At 38.1% G+C, this 19,792-nt stretch overlaps 1 protein-coding gene across 3 annotated transcripts in view; it reads left to right on the top strand.

Annotated features, from left to right (window-relative positions):
* SH3BP2 (SH3-domain binding protein 2) overlaps positions 1 to 11,028 on the top strand; it is an 18,957-nt gene extending 7,929 nt beyond the window's left edge. The window contains exons 2-14 of one of the 3 annotated variants that reach the window (XM_010073543.1): positions 107 to 246; positions 1,325 to 1,427; positions 2,845 to 2,962; positions 3,533 to 3,603; positions 4,008 to 4,096; positions 6,039 to 6,104; positions 6,683 to 6,849; positions 6,928 to 7,271; positions 8,325 to 8,433; positions 8,785 to 8,840; positions 9,270 to 9,351; positions 9,607 to 9,666; positions 10,144 to 10,395. In XM_010073543.1, coding sequence (XP_010071845.1) covers positions 107 to 246; positions 1,325 to 1,427; positions 2,845 to 2,962; positions 3,533 to 3,603; positions 4,008 to 4,096; positions 6,039 to 6,104; positions 6,683 to 6,849; positions 6,928 to 7,271; positions 8,325 to 8,433; positions 8,785 to 8,840; positions 9,270 to 9,351; positions 9,607 to 9,666; positions 10,144 to 10,281 — 1,543 coding nt within the window. In that variant the 3' untranslated portion in view covers positions 10,282 to 10,395. Of the gene's footprint in view, positions 1 to 106; positions 247 to 1,324; positions 1,428 to 2,844; positions 2,963 to 3,532; positions 3,604 to 4,007; positions 4,097 to 6,038; positions 6,105 to 6,682; positions 7,272 to 8,324; positions 8,434 to 8,784; positions 8,841 to 9,269; positions 9,352 to 9,606; positions 9,667 to 10,143 lie in introns of all 3 variants that reach the window. The other 2 variants (XM_010073545.1, XM_010073542.1) reach the window with 2 other exon arrangements.
* The last annotated feature ends 8,764 nt before the right edge of the window (positions 11,029 to 19,792 follow it).

The raw sequence follows: 19,792 nt of genomic DNA on the forward strand, positions 1-19,792 counted from the left end.
AGATTTTTGGAAAACTTGTTTAAGGAAACAAGCTTTGTTTCTCGGTACTCATTTCTTAAAGGAAAATCTTAAGTTTTAAACTGTGTTTAATTATTGTACATTGCAGAACGATGGCCTTGCAGGAGCAGGTTTGGCCAGTCCCGATGAAGGCAATTGGAGCACAAAACCTTTTGACAATGCCTGGAGGAGTGACGAAATCAGGGTATCTTCATAAAAAAGGAGGCACCCAGCTGCAGATCTTGAAGTGTAAGTTGAATTAGGTATTAACTAAATTAAATGTTTTAAATGCTTGCCTTTGAGGCCATTAACACATGTCATGTTAGCAGATTGTTTAATGAAGCTGTTCTTCCTTTTACTTAGTCTGTAATGGATTACGATTTTACTGGAATGTATGTATGAAAGACCCATATTAAAAGAATTTCCTTTAATTGTTTTGGAACTGTAGATCTTAGATGATAAAGGTTGTGCTTGATCTCTTGTCTGGTCCTTTACAAGTTCGATTCTAAAGAGTAGAAACAGATTCTCAGGATATGTATGAATTTCAAATATTATTTTCTAAAAGAAGTTAGTACTTGGCTTTTTTTCTAGTTGGTTATTCTTTACTGGAAAAATATCCCCATCTCTAACTGCTGTTGTTAAAAGGAAATTTCCTCACGGCCAACATTAGGCTGTACTTAAAAACAGTAATTTACTTGGGAATCAGAATCTATTTACATGGAGAAAACTTAAGATTTTGGGTTTATTTATATGCTATTCATTTGCTACGCCTGTTTGTCCTTAACTATGTAAGTGTAGTTTAGTTATAAAGATTACTGCCTTGATAAAGGAAGGAATGTTGGCTCCTTCAAAGAAAATAAAATGAAACATTGCTTTATTGCCAGTTTTATGTACTTGAGGTAAAAGAAGAGAGGGAGATACAGTCATGGTTTTTGGGGTGGACATGACTATGTATTTGTAGCCTGCAGCTACATTTCTCCCATTTTGTTTTAAGTTGCGTTCTTACATTAGTTTACTCCTCTAGTAAAGGAGCACAGTTGGAGGTCAGACCTGCAGTCTCTTAGGCTTCTTTTGAAGTTATCAGATCAGCTGCCTCTCAAATAAGGGAAGCAGATACTACCCTTAGTCCTGAAACTCTGTGAACAGACAGCTTTACCACATGGCTGGTCAAGTCAAGAAGCTGTCACTTAACTAGTTTGTACATTTTTATAATGATTAATAAGGTTACTAAAATCTTAAACAATAATTCTACCCAAGTTAAGAGACTCTAGTTAATGTATTGTCTTTGGATTTTTATTTTGCTCATTTTTTTTCTTTATCTTTTCAGGGCCATTGAGATTTGTGATTATCCATGAGGGATGTATTTACTATTTTAAGAGCAGCACATCTGCATCTCCACAGGGTGCATTTTCTCTGAATGGTTACAACAGGTGAGTGCCAAAGAACTTACTTAACACCCAAGCTCCTTGATGCAGGGATTTACGGCTTTCATTTCCAACTAAGTTAAACTCAACTACATTTGTTGTTTGGGTTAAGCACTAATCTCATTCCAAGAGGATTCCAAGAGGTGTATTCCTTTCAAATTGTATATGTCACGTTTCCCGCGCTTTGCAAGTGCATGGCCTTCATCTTTTGTAATTTAACCAGTAAGGCTGTTAAAATTGCAATAGGCTTGCTCTTGTTACTGACTTAATGCAGACTTTGCACATGCAGATACATGTGTATTCTTTGAGACAAATCTTTGTTCTCTAGTGATTTCAATGATAGTCACAAAAATAGAAAGGAATATTTATGGAGTTACTGATTCAGTAATACTAATTAGTGTCAAAATTGAATCAGCTACAGGAGTGATAAATGAGAGAATACACGTGCAAAATGTCTGACTCATTGCGCTATACATTATAAATTTCAATATTTGCTTTTTAAGTCAAAGACAAAAATAATGGCTTTCAAGTTAACCACTACTGTCAGAATCTGAGTGCAGCATATGTACAAGGCCTACTAGTAGAAGTCTAACCTAAGTTTAGGAAATTGCTGTTATAATTGATACTAAGAAACAACAAATGAGAGAGAGAGAGAGAGAAAGAATGTAAAGAAATATCACATTATTGGTCCTAACCACTACAATTTTATTGTTTTTGTAAACCATGTATGTTATTCTTGTACTGGATAGTGTTCTCAGCCTTTTTGAATAAGGAAACGTCTGTTGTTAGATTGTGAGAGCTTTCTAACTGACCACAACCATGGTATATTTTATAGGAATGCAGTTGTAAACATTGTAGCTAATTAAAGATTCAAGATTAATTTGTATAAGCAATCTGTACTGTAACTTGGCCATGACATTAGCATCTGTGATTACATTAGTGTAAAAAATACAATGGAATTTGTAAATGCTAGGGACTGTCTCACTTGCAGAGACCTTGGTTGGAATTGGGACCAGGTCTTGGTTAGTATTATGCACAGATATTAGGAAGAAATTTTTCACTGTGAGGGTGGTGAGGCACTGGAACAGGTTGCCCAGAGAAGCTGTGGATGCTCCATCCCTGGGGGTGTTGAAGGCCAGGCTGGATGAGGCTTTGAGCAACCTGGGCTAGTGGGAGGTGTCCCTGCCCATGGCAGAGGGGTTGGAACTAGGTGATCTTTAAGGTCACTTCCAACCCAAACCATTCTATGATTCTATGAAATGCACATATGGGGATTTAGGAGATGTTTTCCTGGGCTTGGGAGTTATTTTTGGTAAGGCAAAACTGGCTGGTAAAACTGCTTTCAGTCAGAGCTTTATGACCTGCAGAGCAGAATTAACTTCATAGATGAAGGTTTTTATGTATTGGTTGTTCTGTTTCTCAGGGTTATGCGGGCAGCTGAGGAGACAACATCAAGCAATGTGTTTCCTTTCAAGTTAGTTCACATTAGCAAGAAGCACAGGACGTGGTTTTTTTCAGCTTCTTCTGAAGATGAAAGAAAGGTAACTTTCTTCTTTTGCAATATAATTTTTCTTGAAGTTGAAAGCAAACCTTGGACTTCCCTAAAATCTAAATGAACTGGATGCACAGCTGTCATTGACGTTTTAATGTAGTAAACGAGTTTTAGTTCAAGTTGTAATTTAGGGAATGGCTGTAAATGACATACTAGATGTCATGGTTTTCTCCATATTGCTTGTTTTATTTTTAGCCAAGGAACAAATATTTGTATTTTAAACCTTTGATAAAGTATGAAAACTGTTTAGTGAAATCTCTCACCCATGAACTTATTATAAACAAGTACCTGCCTTTAGAAATAACAGCTTGAGATTCACAAACCAAGTGAATATTTTTTTCAAGTTTAATATTTTAATATGTTCTTATAGCATTTTAGATAGTAAAAACATTTTGACTGATAAGTCCTCTCAATGCATATATTAAGTCATGGATAAATATTATTTCAGTGCAGGTTCCTTACACAGTTACTCTGTTCTTACAGAGGACAGATACTGCGCATCTTTGTTTAATGATTTAAAGAAGGATATGTTGAATGTTGTGTTTTTATTCTTATTTAGAACTGGATGCTATCCCTGAGGAGGGAAATTGATCACTACCATGAGAAGAAGGAAACAATAACAGAATTCAGGTACCAACCCTTAATCTTTATTTGCTTTTCATCCCTTTTGCACTAGCTCTTGACAATGGTGTTTTAGGCTCTTTGCACTTACGAGTAATTTACTGTTAAATAAAAACAGGTGCAGTAAGGCCCAAGAATGAAAGGCCTTCCTAACACACAGTTTAAAGAATACCAAGACAAAAATAGATCTTTTTACTAAGAGAACTTTAAATGTCAGCTTTGTCTAAATCAAATAAAAAAATTTAAAAGGAGAGCAGCAACATATCTGGCTGTTAATTGGGAAATAGGAATAAATTGTTTCTGCTTTTACAGTGTTCCTTTCCAGTGCTGCAGTCCTGCTAACAGGCATGTTTTACTGTCCCAAGACCCATAGCACAGTGATGCAGAAGATACTCTTGTCTTTTCTTTTGCAGTGACTCTGGTTCTGATGTGGACAGTTTCTATGGCTCAGTAGAACGTCCTATTGATATCAAGTATTCTCATCATTCAGCAGATAATGAAGGTGACAAATTTAGACACTAATAAATAAGATTTATTTGCTTATTTCTTCTGGATTCTGCAGGAACTATTCCCATAGGTTAAGCAAACTGATCCAATTTGCAACTATAAACTCTTGTTTTGACAAGGTGTGTAGTTGTTGTAAGTTTAAATCAGAGAAGCAGGTATTCTGTGCCATAAACCATTAGTAAGAATAAATTGTAACTAAAGAAACTCAGGTCTTTCAAGGAGGTGTCTGACACACTAATAATGCTATTTAAAATTTTTATTATGCCTCCATGCTGGAGAGTTTGTAGATCAAACAAAAAGGTAAAACTTTGGAGCATGTCCGTAGGTCATAGTCTAGAAATATAAAGTGGTCTTTATTATGATTAATTGAATATTATTGACTGTAATTTAATATAATAATGGGATTTTAGTCACTTAAAATTATGTTCTGAAAACATGCAGAGGCAATGCAGTAGAACTCTGTGGAGCTAGTTACTTCCCATCTCGACTGTAAAATTAATTCACCTGTCCTGCAAAATAAGCAGTCTCTCACACTGGGATGTTGTTGGATCTGTGTTGTGGTCTGTTTAGTATGAAACAGAATTAATCATCCCTCCAGTTCGGGAAGATCTTACATTAGGCATAGGATCGGCCTATGTGAAACACATAGAATAACATTCTTCAATTCTTCAATGGCTTTCAAACTGAGTAACTAAGGCTCTGAAAATCTCATTCTTAGCATAGCCTTTTTTATTCAAGGTTTGATACCTGTTCATCACTGTAGTTATTTCACAGTAAACAGTTCTCCCTGAGTGCATTTATTTTTTAATTAGAAGTGAGGACATTACAGAAAGCCTGTCGGGCATTCACAGCATATTTCAGCAACTGAATTCCTAGTCAATAACTGTGTTAGTAAAATCCAACATGGGAAGCCTTGCCTCAAGATTCAGCATAGTCCCTTCACTAGGCATTTTCCCATCTGCCCTTTCAGAGTTCTAAGGGCAAGGTTGATTGGACCAAGTATCCTTATTTCCTGAAAGGAAATTCCTGACTACTTTTTTGACTAGTACAAAAAGTCAGGAGTGAGTCTTTAGGAAATCCGGTTCAATTGCTGTAAAGCAGAGGAAAACAGACTCATCAGCATTTCATGCAGGACTGTAGTTTAGTACTTCTGTATTTATGGGAGGGCAGGGTTGTATGCAATACAAATTATGTTAAGAGGCCTAGCAGGAGTTTAAATTAGGAAAATTAGAAGAGCTAACTGATTTTTATCAGATACTCTTACCATTTTTTTAATGCATTTATCTGAGGAAATACTGCATATTGTCCTTCAGGCTCCTGTCATAGTCAATGATGTAAAACTACTGCCTAGAAGTAGCATGTTTTTCATGTCTTGATTATGCTGACTTACAGATAAAGGCAATATTGAAACCATTTAAGCCATTTATTATGATCCCTTTTTTTTGTTGCGAGAGCAAGGCAAAAGAATTAATTGTTTTGTAGATCACTAGGTTTGCTTAGGCTTCTGTATTGCAAAATCATCAATGTTTCTCTGTTAGGGTTAGGTTTGGGGGATTATTTTTTTTCCAACTGGTTTTGACAGTGCATCGATGTAGTTGTGTCTCTGCAACTGATTGAAATTTTTCTCAGGAAGGCTATAACACTAGAAAGTGTCACCAGAAAGTAAATTTTAACTTGAAAGATGGGAAAAATTTAATGTGCAGTGTAGTTCATCTCCCACTGTTCTAAGTGATGGCTTTCTTAATTGGCATTAAAATTTAAGGAAACACCTATTCTAAAGAGTAGAGAGGTAGATCCAAATTTTCAATTGTTTTCACCTCTTCTTAAAAAAACTTAACTGAAAAATATATGTTTATTAAAAAGCAATAAGTACTCAATACTCTTTCTTAGTTCCAGGAGTACTTATCAGAGTCTGACATATTCATTTTTATCTGCAGATTATGACCAGGAGGAAGAGGATGAGTCTTACTTGCAGCCAGATACTTCTGACATAGTAAAAGATGGTATGTGATTTCTTCCATTCCTTTCACAGAAGACCCCATGAAAGGCCACCAACGAAGGCAATATTCATGTAGAATGCCAGGTTATTATTTTGGCTTGGTCATATTTTAAGCATTGCAGGTGGTAAAATAACTGAAGTAATGCGGAGATATCTAATCTTGAGGTATTTAGGGTCAAAAGATCATAGTAACAGCAGTAACAATTTACAGAAACTGTTACATGCCTTGAAGGGCATGTTTTCTTGCAGGCCCTTGCCCTGGGAAGACCTGTATCTGGTTGTCAGTCTGGAGGAGGGGTAATGCTTTTAATGTAGTCTCTTTTTCTCCATTTTTAGCAAAGGGAAAACTCTTTGCAAAGTCATCATAAGCCATGCCTGAATAAAAATTGCAGGAGTTTACTACATGTAACTTTCAGAATTGTGCTGAAAGTTAAATGCTTATCCAGCATTTTGGGTACTATCAGACCAGATGCCAATGAAATATCTTAAATCACACAGAAAATAAATTTGAAAAGTCTAATTTCTTGACATACTGTGTTTCCGCTCAGTGTGCCATGGTTTTTGGACGTTTTCTTTCTGTAGATATGGTCCTGCCCCCAGCCTACCCACCTCCACCGGTTCCTCATGTCCGAAAAGCTGCGTACTCAGAATCAAGGGCAAATTCCTTTGCTGGCAAATCCACTATGCCAGTACCACCACCACCTCCTAAAAGAAGCTTACCTGATATCAAACTAGAGGATCTCTTAAACGTGAGAGAACCCCAGTTACAGTGCCGAGCTGAACCTAATCTAAAGACTCAATCCTCAAGCCGGAGACTAAGTGAACAGCTGCCCCCTGTACCCCCTCTACCTCCTTTCAAAAAGCCTTTGTCTGTCAAAGAATCTTGCTCATTGCCTTCAGAGCCTCTGCCTCTAGCTCAAGTTCTTGCTACTCCAGAAGGATGCGAGAAGCTAAAAGCCTTAAACCTTTCACCACGAACTCCTCCTCCGCTACCAAGCAGTAAACCCAAGCTGTCACAGTTTACTGAAAAAACAGTAGAACCCAAAGTGCCAAGAGAACAAGGCAAACCTGGACTGTTTGTGCCACCAGTGCTCCCAAAGCCACCTGTGACAAGCCACCAGCCCCCTGTAATCAAGCCTAGACCAGAGAAGTCTTCATGCCCCCAGTTACAGTAAGTATGAAAATACAATGCACTATTAAATTTTTCAGTTGTGTATTAGTTAACTCATTGACAAACATATTTCTCAGATTCACAGTGACATCTGTTTCTCTTCCCTGCACCATCCCTCTCTTCCTCACAGTGTTGTGCTTTTTTGCCTCCGTATTCATTATTTTAAAATTTTGCAGTGAGTTGAGCTTCTGAAATAGTTGAGAAAGAAATTCTATAGATCATTTGTTTTCAGGTCTGTCTTAAAGACTTAAAAGTCTTTGATCACAGTGAATAAGAAGCCTTTATGTCAGAACCTCAGTGAACTGCAAAAACAATTTTAGGCTTCTGTGGAGGTAGAATGAAATGAAATGCGTTCCATTTTATATTAACATCAGCTCTAGTAAGGGGTGTAGAAGGGATGTAGAAGTGAATTGGATGAAAATACTTTTGTCCATTGAATCGTTTAGCAGCTCTGAAGAACAAGTAATAAACTCTTTAAAGACAGTGCAAGGAAGACACTGATAACTGGAGTGAGTCCAGTGGAAGGCCACCAAAATGTTTGGGATGGTGAGAACAGGCTGAGAGAACTGGATTAATTCAATCTTTAGGAAGGCAAATGGGAGATCAGTGCTGTCTACAAGTACTTAATGGGTGGGTATGGAGAACACAGAGCAAGATGTCAGAGATCTGCAGTGACAGAATAAGACACAACAGGCAGAAGTCACAACCTGGGCAATTACAGCTAGATATTAGGAAAAACTTTTCACCACGTGGATGGTGAAACACCAGAGCAGGTTGCTGCAGAGAGGCTGTGGAATGTTCATCCTTGGATACACTCAAAAATTGACTGGACACAGCTTCCTGAGCTACTGGATGTAGTTGGACCTATTTTGTGCAGGAGCTTGGACTAAATGAGCTCTAGAGGCCCCCTTCCAACCTAAAATAATCTCTGATTTGGGGGCTAAACTGAAACTTGCTCTTCAATTCTCGTTTTATTATCGCTTCATTGTTTTGTGAGTATTTGTTGTGTTGTCCTGAGGAGATGTCCTTCAGTTTTTCTTCTGTTTCTGCCAGGAGATCACCACCAGATGGACAGAGTTTTAGAAGCTTCTCATTTGAAAAACCAGCACTACCTTCCAAGCCAAACCGACCTGATGATGATTCTGATGATGACTATGAAAAAGTAAGATCAAGCAGATGATCCATTCTCAAATAATATTTTTCTTGCTTTCTATACTTTTGGGAACATTTTAAATGTGTATTTCCAGAAAAAAACCAACCAAACAGAACAACAACTTTCTGAAAACATGGTGCTGTGTGATTTTGTTTGTTTTTTGCTTGAGCTTTAAGGAATGCCTTGAGAAATTCTGGATTTTAATATTGGATATAAAGGAGGAAGAAGCATAAAGCAAAGATTAAATCACCATTAATAATTACAGATACTGATGGTTGTAGCTTATTTGCATAACAAGTTGCTAGCATTTTGAGTTGTCATTGACTTACATGGTGATTTATTGTCTTCATTTTTTTACAGGTTGGGCTGCCTGCTTCAATATTTCTTAATACCTCTGAATCCTTCGAAGTTGAAAGGTAGAATGTGACTTTAAAATAGTTCCTTAGAATCCCACTGAAGTCCAAAGATCATTTTGATAGGCACAATTTGGTTTTAAAAACACAATAAACATATTTAAATTCCTTTAATGTGGAAACGACTTTTTAGGGGAGCTAGTACAATGCTCATGTATCAATTTAAAGTGCATATGTCCTGGGTTAAGCAAAGTGGTTTTGCTCCATTTGGAGAAGGATGTTCTGCCAGGATGCTAGGTGCGACAGAACTCCAGATCTTCTGTGCTGCATTGTTGGTTCAGATGCTAGAACAGTGAAATTCTTTCACCTGTTGTTGTACTATGAATTATTACAACCAAAATAGAGATTTGTAATAAGAATTTTAAGAATCTAGGCATTTTACTTGTCTGATACAGAAAATGCTAATATATGTAATTGCTGTATTATTTTTAGGACGTTTAAAGCTAGTAGCCCACGGGGACAACCACAAAATGGATTGTACTGTATTAGGAACTCATCTACTAAGCCTGGAAAGGTAACTTGCAAGTGCTGAATCTACTCCCCAAAACCCTTTTTGATTTGGAGATACTGTATCTTATATGTGATAAAGTACTTAGTAATTTAGATGTGCTCTTTCCTTAAAAGCAAGAAAATCTGAGACAATCATCATAACTTCAGCGATTTTTTTTTTTTTTTTTTTTTTTGGCTGTATTGTAACTAATTCCTTAATAATACATTGACTTAGAGATTATTAGCATAGACTGAATATGTTGCATTTTTGTTCTTGAAGGTATTGGTTGTATGGGATGAATCTGCAGAAAAAGTGAGAAACTACAGAATCTTTGAAAAGGTTAGTAGCTGAACTGTGTGTGCATGTATATATGTGCATGTATACCTGTGTGAATTTCATGTATATGTGTGTGTATGAAGTGTGAACGTGTATAGGTATATATTGGAACTAACAAATTAAAGTCTAAACTTCTTCCCATTCTTAAAAGTAAAAATAAGCTGATTTACAAATATCTGGTCTAGGATGAGAGTTTGAGTACTCACATCTGGGCTTTCTAGTTGCTGTATCATGCAAAAGCCAAACAAGCTGTAAATGTTCACATCTAAATTTCAGCTCCAGTCAAATCCTAAAGAAAGGAATATTAAATTCCTGAGTTTAATTTGGACTTATTTGTGTAAGTGATTAGTTTGCAAAGCAGTAGCTTGCTTGAAAGAACTTAGTTCCAATTATGATATTCTGGGGCTTGGTTTTTTTTTTTTTATAACATTGAGTTGTAAAAATTACTGTCAATGATTGCATGTTTTTGTTCTGCAATAGGATTGCAAGTTTTACCTGGATTCAGACATCATGTTTTTGAACATGGGAAGTTTGGTTGAATACTATAGCACTCATGTCTTACCTAGTCACGACAGCCTGATTCTTCAGTGTCCTTATGGTTACTCTAAACCAAGGTGATGTGACTGGCATAACTCACTGACGCTTAGGACAAATGGGTTCCTCACTGCCCTTGAATTAAACGTGGACTCATGCCACTGTTGGACATCCCATTGTTTGCACACAGAAACTGAGTCTGTTTCAGCCATTTATTGTCACATGAATTGTATAGACTCCATTAAATGAACTCTTGGTAAAATCTTACTATCCAGATCAGTGGATTTTATGGTCTTTTCTTTTAAAAAGATCTGAACTGATTATGCTGTGAAAGCTGTCCATGATGCCTACACCTTTTATAAAACTGCTGCTATTACTAATCTCCTTGGACTGTGGAAGATGGACACAAACAAAGACGTGGCCTGAATACAACCAATACAGAAAAGGGAAACTTATGAAAGTACGTCAGAATTCACTTGTGACAGGGAATACTAATACCCTGACTTGAAGGTATTATTCCTCAAGTCAGCACTGGTGCTCAACTGAGATGTTTTTTATTACTTGTATAGTTGATGTGTAAATATTGAAGACTTCTGTGCAAATATTTTGGTTTACTATAGGTAAAGATGATCAGGAAATGTGGCTTTTATTTTTAAGCCACCTCATAAATGTAACTTCTGATGACAATGTCTGCAGTAATCAATACCAGGGTACTATCCAGCTGATACAGTTGTGGCATCCCACTCATTAATGACATGCACTTCAGGTAGGTGTGGAATAATACTGACTTGGCTTTTGTGGGAGCCCCATTACTTAGTTCTAAACTGGAAGTGGAGGTGCCACTATTATTTTTAATGGGTATGAGAAAAGGGAAGGAACTCTTTAAGATTAAGGGGTACTCTAAAGATTCCCTCCCCCCAAATTCTGACTAGCAGTTTTATCTCATATGGCCATCATCAAAGGTGCTTTAAAACAAAACACAAAAAACCCCCCAAAACCATGAGTATGATGCTACTATCACTCCATAAATCTTTGTGGTCAGTCTCGTAGGATCAGGTTGTCAGCCCATTGAATTCTGTTCTGTTCTAGAGCAAAATGTACTGCCCTAGTCTACTTTTTGTAGTTCAGCAAGAATTCTTCCATTATTAAAATCTCTGCTCAGTTTGCAGTTGCATGCAAAATAAAATTTGTTTTTAACATACTATCAGCACTATCAGACTATCGGTGATAGGCATTAGCAGGGTGCTTGTAATATTTGTTCCCTAGTATTCTGGGGACAGATAACCTAAAACCAAAGGCTTGATATTTATGCCAAAATTACCCTATTCCTAAATTTCAATAGAGGAGAAATTTATTTTAATGACCTTTTAAGTAACTTTGTTTATTCAAAAAGTACTGTGTTAATGGTCTCATCTCCAATAATGTTTACAAGACTTGTAATAATAATTACAAGTCACTCCTGAAACAGGAGAAAGTATCTATTTTCTCTCAGTCTGAATCTGTATCCATAAACTTCATTTTTTCTATTACCCTTTCAAAGTTTATACATGTCAGTTTTAATCTTGTTACAGTTAGATGGTCTCAACTTTTAAAAACATAAACAAAACCATTACAGAATAAGAATTTTCTCTTTATGAAAACAGTAAACCAGGATTTAATCCCTAAGGGATTTTCCTTAGTGAAGAGATTTAATATTAGGACCATATATAGGAATCGAGGCAAGAAACTCTGCCTCTATATTTTGCTAGAGACACAGACATACATGATAATCAGCCTTTTGATCTCTGTTCCCACTATAATAGGTTTTATGTGCAGGAAAGTTGGTAAAGAATATGCAGTGCTTACATTTTGGATTCAGTTAAATATTGGATATTTTAAGGTTTTGATTCCTTTTATTTTAACTTAGTGTCCCTGTGGTTCACTACCTTGGTATGATCCACTTTGTAAAGAAGGCTCAGTCAACAAAGCATTTTAAAATATTTTTGGCATATAGATACATGGATATCAGAGCAAGTTCTAGTTTCTTGCAGTATCTACGCATCCTGTTTACTGAGTAAATTATTCTCTGTGTGGGAATAATTGACTTCATTGTGTCACGACAGTCATACTTACAGTATGCTATCTTTGGGGCCCCAGATATTTAATTTTTTTTGCACCCATATACTCTTAAGATTTTTTTAAACTGTAAAAATACTTATGTAATCAAATACATATAAAACGTAACACTGTCTTTACCTGTGTAATACAAGTTTTGCAAATATGTAAATGTTTGTGTTAATTTCCTTTTTTATATAAATGTATATATTTCTGAAGTGGATAAACTTTCAATGCCAGTTCACCTAATTTTGTGCAGTCGTCTTTTACCTCATGGGTGTGTGTTTTAATGCTTTTGTTTGTAGCTATGTTAAATAGTGCTTGATTCTTCTAACTATGAAGTTAGAAGAATTAGTTTTCAGCCCCCTTACAAAGATCTTCATGTAAGCAACACTATCAGAAATTTGGCATTCTGGTCATCAGACAGTGTGGCTGGGGGTGGAAATTACCCATTTTCAATTTACTTCTAAGTTTCCTGAGTGCAGGGTTAAGGACTGAAGCATTCATTTTATCTACGGATGCAAAATGCAAGTATGACTGTACTAAAAGAGCATCTCGGAGGAAAAGGAATGAGCAACAAAGCCAAGTCTCCAAAGGTGTTCTTCAGGAGCTTGCTTGGGAAAAGAGGACCTTCCTATTTCCTGGTGCCTAACAGCCCTTCTGCTCAGAAGTGTCAGTGTAAACTTGTAGGCTTTCACATCTTTTGACATCTCCAGAATTCCAGGTAAGAGGTATAGATAAGGACGTGCTTGGTAATCCCCTCATCCCTCCAGGTAGAAGGGTTCCAAACAAATCTGCAATCACTTACACTCTTTTTTTCCAGGTCATCGTGCTCCTACATACTATTCTAGTCTTTTTTTATGCAGAATTAGATTAAGTTAAATTTCTGGTGTTTGTAGGGAGGAAAGGCAGAGCTAGAATGCATGGCTCATAGTCTGTCTCCTGTACTTCTTGCTAACCTGACTCAACTCTTCCCTTCACCACAAATCAGCCTCTTGCACAAACAACCTACTACAAGCTTCTTAGCTTTAAAATAGTTTGTGGAGAAGTGTAAAGGCAGTATTTGGTATGCCAAAAAACTGTAGTTTGTGAGTTTGGTAATATCCAAGTCAAAATAATTTATACTAGTTTAGAAAAAGTCTTGCCTCTTCTGTCTACAGTTCCAAGAAGAAGTGTTACAAGTGATATCTGGAGGGGGGATTGCTCTTCTAGGGAAAAAAATAGAGTGGTTTTGAAAGTAAGGGTTTCAACAAAGGACTGTGTATCATAAAAAGTGATTGATACCCAGACAATTTTTCTATAGTGAAAGTGCTTTGTGTCAGCAGCTTAAGTATTCCCTAGTTCAGAACTTCAGTTTTTACAAGAATGCAAATAAGCAGTGAGAATATTCATGGCCTCCGGTGCTTTATGCTTTGGAAAGTTGGGTGTAAAGATTTCTGAAGCTTTAACCGTGATTATTTTGAATGTGGGGCCATCTGCTGGTCAGCCTGCTCCGTGCAGGGTTCCGAGCAATAGGAAAACGGCCACTAAGCATGGGCACAGAAGTCATCTGGGTAGAAATCAATCCTTAGTGACGTCGGATAGAAGCTAGAGATTAAAGTTGAACTTGAGGTGGAAATTCGATGGGCCAGGTCTTTGTAGCTTAAGATGTCTTTTGGCTCATCTTTCTCATGTAAGTAGCAATGTTTAGCAAAATTACTCATCTGAATGTCTTTTAACCTAGATGACAAAATAATAATTGAAGTTTATATTCTTGTGTTTAAATTACTCTTAAAATATACTTGGAGGTAGGATTTACATAATGGACATCTGAGCACAACCTAAATTATCAACATAATGAAGCATTAAAGAGTTGTTCTGAATGGTAAATACTTCACCTAGCAGCAAGCAAATCGCATGATGTTGCAATAGTTTGTGTCTTACTAAACAGTCAACTCCTTGAAATCAAGGAGGTTTTTTTCTAGCAATGGGAGTGCTTGAGATGACCATGAGTGCAACCTCTTAAATAGGAGAGCTCGTAGTTCTTTTACTATAAATACTCAAAGTACCAAAATACCAAATAAATACTACTAGAACTTTGAGTAAATAGCAATTGAGCTCACTTTAAAACTGGATGAACCAAAGTTATTAAATTCATTGGGCTTAGGGTACATAGTAAGTCTCGTAGCATAGCCAGCCCCAAAACCTATTCCTTCAGGACTTCCATTCCTGTATCTTGATTACAGGGTGGTCCTTACTGTCCCGCACCTGCACCTCCTTTATCACAGTATCTAGTTACCAGGGAAATGGGTAATCCAGCCTCTCAGGTTCATGACATGGCTCTAATGGGCATGTAATCTTAGAGCTATCAAAGAATCGTTTTTAATGTAACTTTACTCATGCAGATCTCTGCTGGAGTTGGTTTGCGTAGAAATGACAGTAATAACTGTTTGCAGGATTAGATCGCTGGATATGTAAAACCAGGGAAAAGCATCTAACCCCTCTGAGTTACCACTTTTTCCGCCTTTTGACAACCTCTTCTTACTAACTCCCTCTGTTTACAGTCTTGGCACAGTTGGTTCTTGTATTGGGAGGCTGACGTGCACTTAAATGCTGACCTTGAAAGCTTTCTGCATGGATGGAGTTCTGCAACCATACTGAAGGCCAGTGATGTGAAAGGTATGCCAGAGCAGCACAGAAAAAAGAAGGGTCTTTTCCATGTAAACTTATTAAAGGGTTTTATTACAGGACTAATAAGGCAAGATGGACCAGGTGGGGCCTCACAGGCTGTTTTAGGCTCCAGTGATTATGTTGTGCTTTAATTTACACTACGCTAACATTCATGCTTATTTATTTTTCCAAGTAAATGCCAGCCACGCCCTAACCTTGGGAGTACTGCTGAAAATGTGTCTTTTTAAAATTAAATATGTTTTAAAGGAATTCAGAATTTGATATTCTAATATTACAAAGTGTCTCCTAAGATTAATTTATTTTCTTCTGTGTATAATAATAATAACTAAAATATTAAATACTTGAAAATATTGTCTTATGCTTCTCAGCCCTCCTCACTACTTTGAACTTGCCCTGGTATCTTTTTCTTTTTCCTTCCTGTGTTTTACTCTCCTGGGTCTGTTTTTAAGTCCTACCTCTTCAAAAGTTCTAACTTCTGTTAGTGGCACTTTTCCTTCTTGTACTTCTAAGGATGAAGATGTTATTAGAGAGCCACTAAAAACAATCTCAGCAGCTTTAGTGACACTGGAATTAGTATAGAAGCAACTTGTAGAGAACATGCATCTAGAAGGCACATGATGCTTAGGAAATCATAAATGTTGCAATTAAACGAATCAGCTTTACTTGGAAAAGGATTTTGGGAGAAACAAACCCAAACCTCCACAAAGTGTGTTGTAGCATTAAAAGAGAAAGCTTGATTTCCTTTGGCTAAGGCAATCATTGCACCTTTGGTTGTGTTTAATTAATTAACTGTTATTAACCAGCTTGAACCACGAAGATAGATTTACATTTGATCTCAAACGTATATAAAAATTTCCCTATGCCCCCCATAGCATTTAAGCATAAAGTCAATATTTTTCAAACTTAAAGCTAAAGTGACCTCTCAGTTTAATAGATTGTCTAAAATCTGTCAGCATTTAGTATGTTGCTGTTCCAGCTGCTCTGCCCTTTCCCCACCTGCTGCTTCAATTCTCTTCATTTTTATTTTTTTCAGCTCAAATAAACCTCAGTTTTGTGTTTTTGTTTGGTTGTAGAGGGAGATGAAAGTAGAATGCATTTTTTTTTTTCTCCCATGTAGTTGTTCCATCAAATGTTGCTCAGTTATATATACATTAAAGATTGTTTCCACATACAGTTTTCAAATTATTGTGGAAGTTCTCCTTCCTTATATAAATCAGTAAAATTCAAAAAAGTAACTCCCTCCTGTGAAGAATATGATAATAATTTCAAATAGTACTTTTGACATAATGTTACCTACACTGACTTTAGAAATACTGCACGTAAGCCATAACTTATTATTAATGCTGTTATACACAGCTGAAATTAAGATAACCCATTACATCATTTAAAAAAGCATTTAAGTTCAGTAATGTCAAAGAAAAATCCCTCACGAGCTTTTCTGTAGTAACGCTACGTGTGTGTAAGCTCAATTGTACCAGCACCAGCAGCGTCCTGGCTGTCAGTGAGACACACAGTGCTTCCAAGGCTGCTCTTGGGGCGTTCGGTAAAGATAATCTGTGTTTGTCTATGCACACTCTCCTGCAGCTCCAAGTCTGGTATGGCTGATCAGGGACTGGCTTTTACTTTGCAGGTACCTGACAAAGAAGTTTCAATACTAAGACTCCCCTTTTGAAGTTTATGGGAAAACTAGCAGAGAATTCACATACTGGCATTGTTCTATGTGGAGGAACCAGAACTTGGTCCAAGAAGTGGAGTAAAAGGTCTGTGTGAGATGAAGGTGAAAGATGAATGGTGACAGTAGGGAAGCAAGTCCTGCCGAGTCAAAAGACTCTCAGGATAGAACAGCTCTGGCAGGCTGAGAGGGAAAGAACTATTTTGATATTATTATTCCCAGTTTATAGGTAAGAAAACTGAGCTGGAACTGCTTATGATGTGAACTGAGTGCACCCCATATAAAGGAAAAGATAAATGTCTTCATAGCAGATTTGTGACATCAACTTAGTATCATGCTTCTCATGATTTGAGCATCAGTGCTAATGCCAGGTAAAGAGGTCAGTTGCGTAAAAATAATTGCAGAGCATTATTTTTCTGATACCTAGTAAAGCCAAACTAAAATAATTTGTAAATGAATGCATTCGCATATTTGAGACTCAGCTTACGTCACACAGTCTCATCTCTGCTGATGCTTGAGCCTGCTAAGGAAAACAACTAACTGGATGAGTCACCACAGGGAACATCTATACCACCTAAGCAGTATCACATTCTGACACCTCTTGTTGGGAACATTGTGCTGTCTGTAAATATGTGGTAGTATTTTTTCTGTTTCTTCTGGTTTTTGAAGGGCTAGTAACCCATTCTGCTGTACACATTCAGATGTGCACACAGCAAGTGCAAGGCTACAGGCAACAAGCTTCTCTTGGTCATTTTCCCACACCCCTCACCAGCAGGGCAAAGATTTTGAAGGGGTCAAATACTACAGGCTGAAAAATACTGCATGGTTTGTATTGTACCCTTTGTTGTAGCTGTAATGCTGTAAACCCAGCTGGTAAGAGTCATCAATGACAAGTGCTTCATGTCTTAACTAATACAGAAGTGCTTTTTCAGATTGTCTTTGATGCCGTATGTCTGTAGCACTGTGTACCGCTTTAATGTGTGTCAGTACGAATGCACCCTCCCTTATGTTTCCTATCCATGTGATCTTACCTTTGCTTTTGCACCAGCACTGATGTTCCTGCAGCTGGGTAGAAGCAGTTCAGGAACCCAGTCAGGCCAAAAACTGAACTGCCAAGATGTATCTGCTTTAGCAGTCTCCGGTGGCAAACTGAGTGGGTTGAGTCGGCTGACGCAGCAGAAAGCTGGCCTCTCCCCCTCCCTCACCCCCAATTTTTCCATCAGATTAGCCAGGTGAAACAGTATCTTCTCTGGCCTCATGATTATGGGGCAGTGGGAAGGCTGAAAGGGGGGACAGCAGGATCCAGTAACCTTGGGCAGGTCACAGGGTAGGACAGCAGAAGAGAGGGGTAAAGGAACAGAACTCTTCTGCAGCACAGGTGAAACGGTATCTTCTCTGGCCTCATGATTATGCGATATGATGCAAGGGGCAGTGGGAAGGCTAAAAGGGGGGACAGCAGGATCCAGTGACCTTGGGCAGGTCACAGGGTAGGACAGCAGAAGAGAGGGGTAAAGGAACAGAACTCTTCTGCAGCACCATCAGATCAAGCAGGTGCTATTATAAAATACCTTTGATCAGCCTAAGCTGCTTGTGACACCGCACCCAGTAGTTGCACAAACACTTTAAGCCAGCTCTGTCCCTGAAAGAAATGACCCTGCCCTCCCCCAGTCCCTCGGCACTGCTGCTGTCCTCAGCATCCCCCTCTTCTTTGGCACTGTTGTTCTTACAGCCATGCACTGAGCTTGAGAGCAAAACCATTCCTTTTAAAACAAAGTAGTATTTTTTTTTGCTGAATTAGTTTTAGCATGGATCAGTTCTCCCATTTACTTTACCAGACAAGAAGAGAGAGAGCTTTACGTGTTGAATGCTGTGGTAAAGAAACAAGAGAGGTAAGTGAGGTGCCAAGATGAAGGAGAGTTTTGACAGTCATCTACACATCAAGGGGAAGACAACCCACGAGACAGGTGGCCCTGCACCTGCAGATCTTGTTGATTAGACTTTGAACACGGAACAAAAGTTTGCTGTCTGCTATGTAAATACATCCAGTGGATTTAACAGGCTTCAGCACTAGACAGGCTAAGTGACTTTAATGTTTTAGGCTTACAGCAACGGTTCTTACAAAAAAAAAGTTCAGCCACAATTTGCTAATTATTAGTAATTACACTAACATGTCTTGTTGTGGGATATTTTTGGTTAATCAGATTTATGTCCAGCAGCGTCTTCTTGTCAGGTGTGCCATAATCATTCTGTGTCATAACTAAACCACTATTTTTGGTGGCTGGATGCACATGCAAGTTTACATATATCTCTATGGCCAGTTTCTTCCATTCTGACCAGTGAACAAATCACTTACCTACTTCCTGCTTTCTGGCAATTAATCTTGAAGTGTGTTTCCTGGGTGGAGGTGGTTGGAGTAGGCTAGAATCCTCCCATATGGCAAGGGAGAGATGTTTACAGCTCCTGAAGGCACCCATCAGGTTCTGCTAGTAGAATATTTTTCTTCTGATCCTGTAACTTGGTGGTGGTGGTGGGTACAGATAACAGAGAAGAGTTTACTGTTTCTGAAAGCATGTTCCCATACCCCCAACTCTTCATTTGACCCAAGGCAGGCGCTATTCTATACAACAGTTTCCAAAAGGAAGTGTAAAGCAGCAGTCTTAAAATGATACAGAAATGAGAGTAAAAATGTTCAGAAACTAAAGATAGCCACCAGAACAAGTGTTAACTCTGCAGCTGGCACTTTGCAGTGACTAACAAACTGTGATGTTAGACTAGCCACAGAGCTCTTCAAAAGATTTAGAGTATCTAAAGAGATGATTTAGCAAGATCTGATCAGGCCTCCTCTACAGACGCTATACAGTACACCTGCACCCTGCCTGCATCCCGTGCACAGCTTCTCCTCAGACTGGAATTTAACAACCAGAGGAGACCCGACTGACCTGAGTACCTTCAGCTTTGACAGGTGTCTCTAACCCTCACCACCGCAGCTCTCGAGGGTGACTCCTCTCGCTGGGTATCTGCGTTTCCGGATCGATCTTGACCTGCTCTGAGCTCCCAGCGATGAGCTCTCGTCCCCGCTGCCGGCCAGCGCGCCCTTTATCGTCACCCTTCCCTTGCCGTTACTCGATCTCTGCCCTTATCTCTCCGCCTGCCTACGAT

This window comes from Pterocles gutturalis, unplaced genomic scaffold (assembly GCF_000699245.1).
Source record: "Pterocles gutturalis isolate BGI_N339 unplaced genomic scaffold, ASM69924v1 scaffold22742, whole genome shotgun sequence".
NCBI lineage: Eukaryota > Metazoa > Chordata > Aves > Pterocliformes > Pteroclidae > Pterocles > Pterocles gutturalis.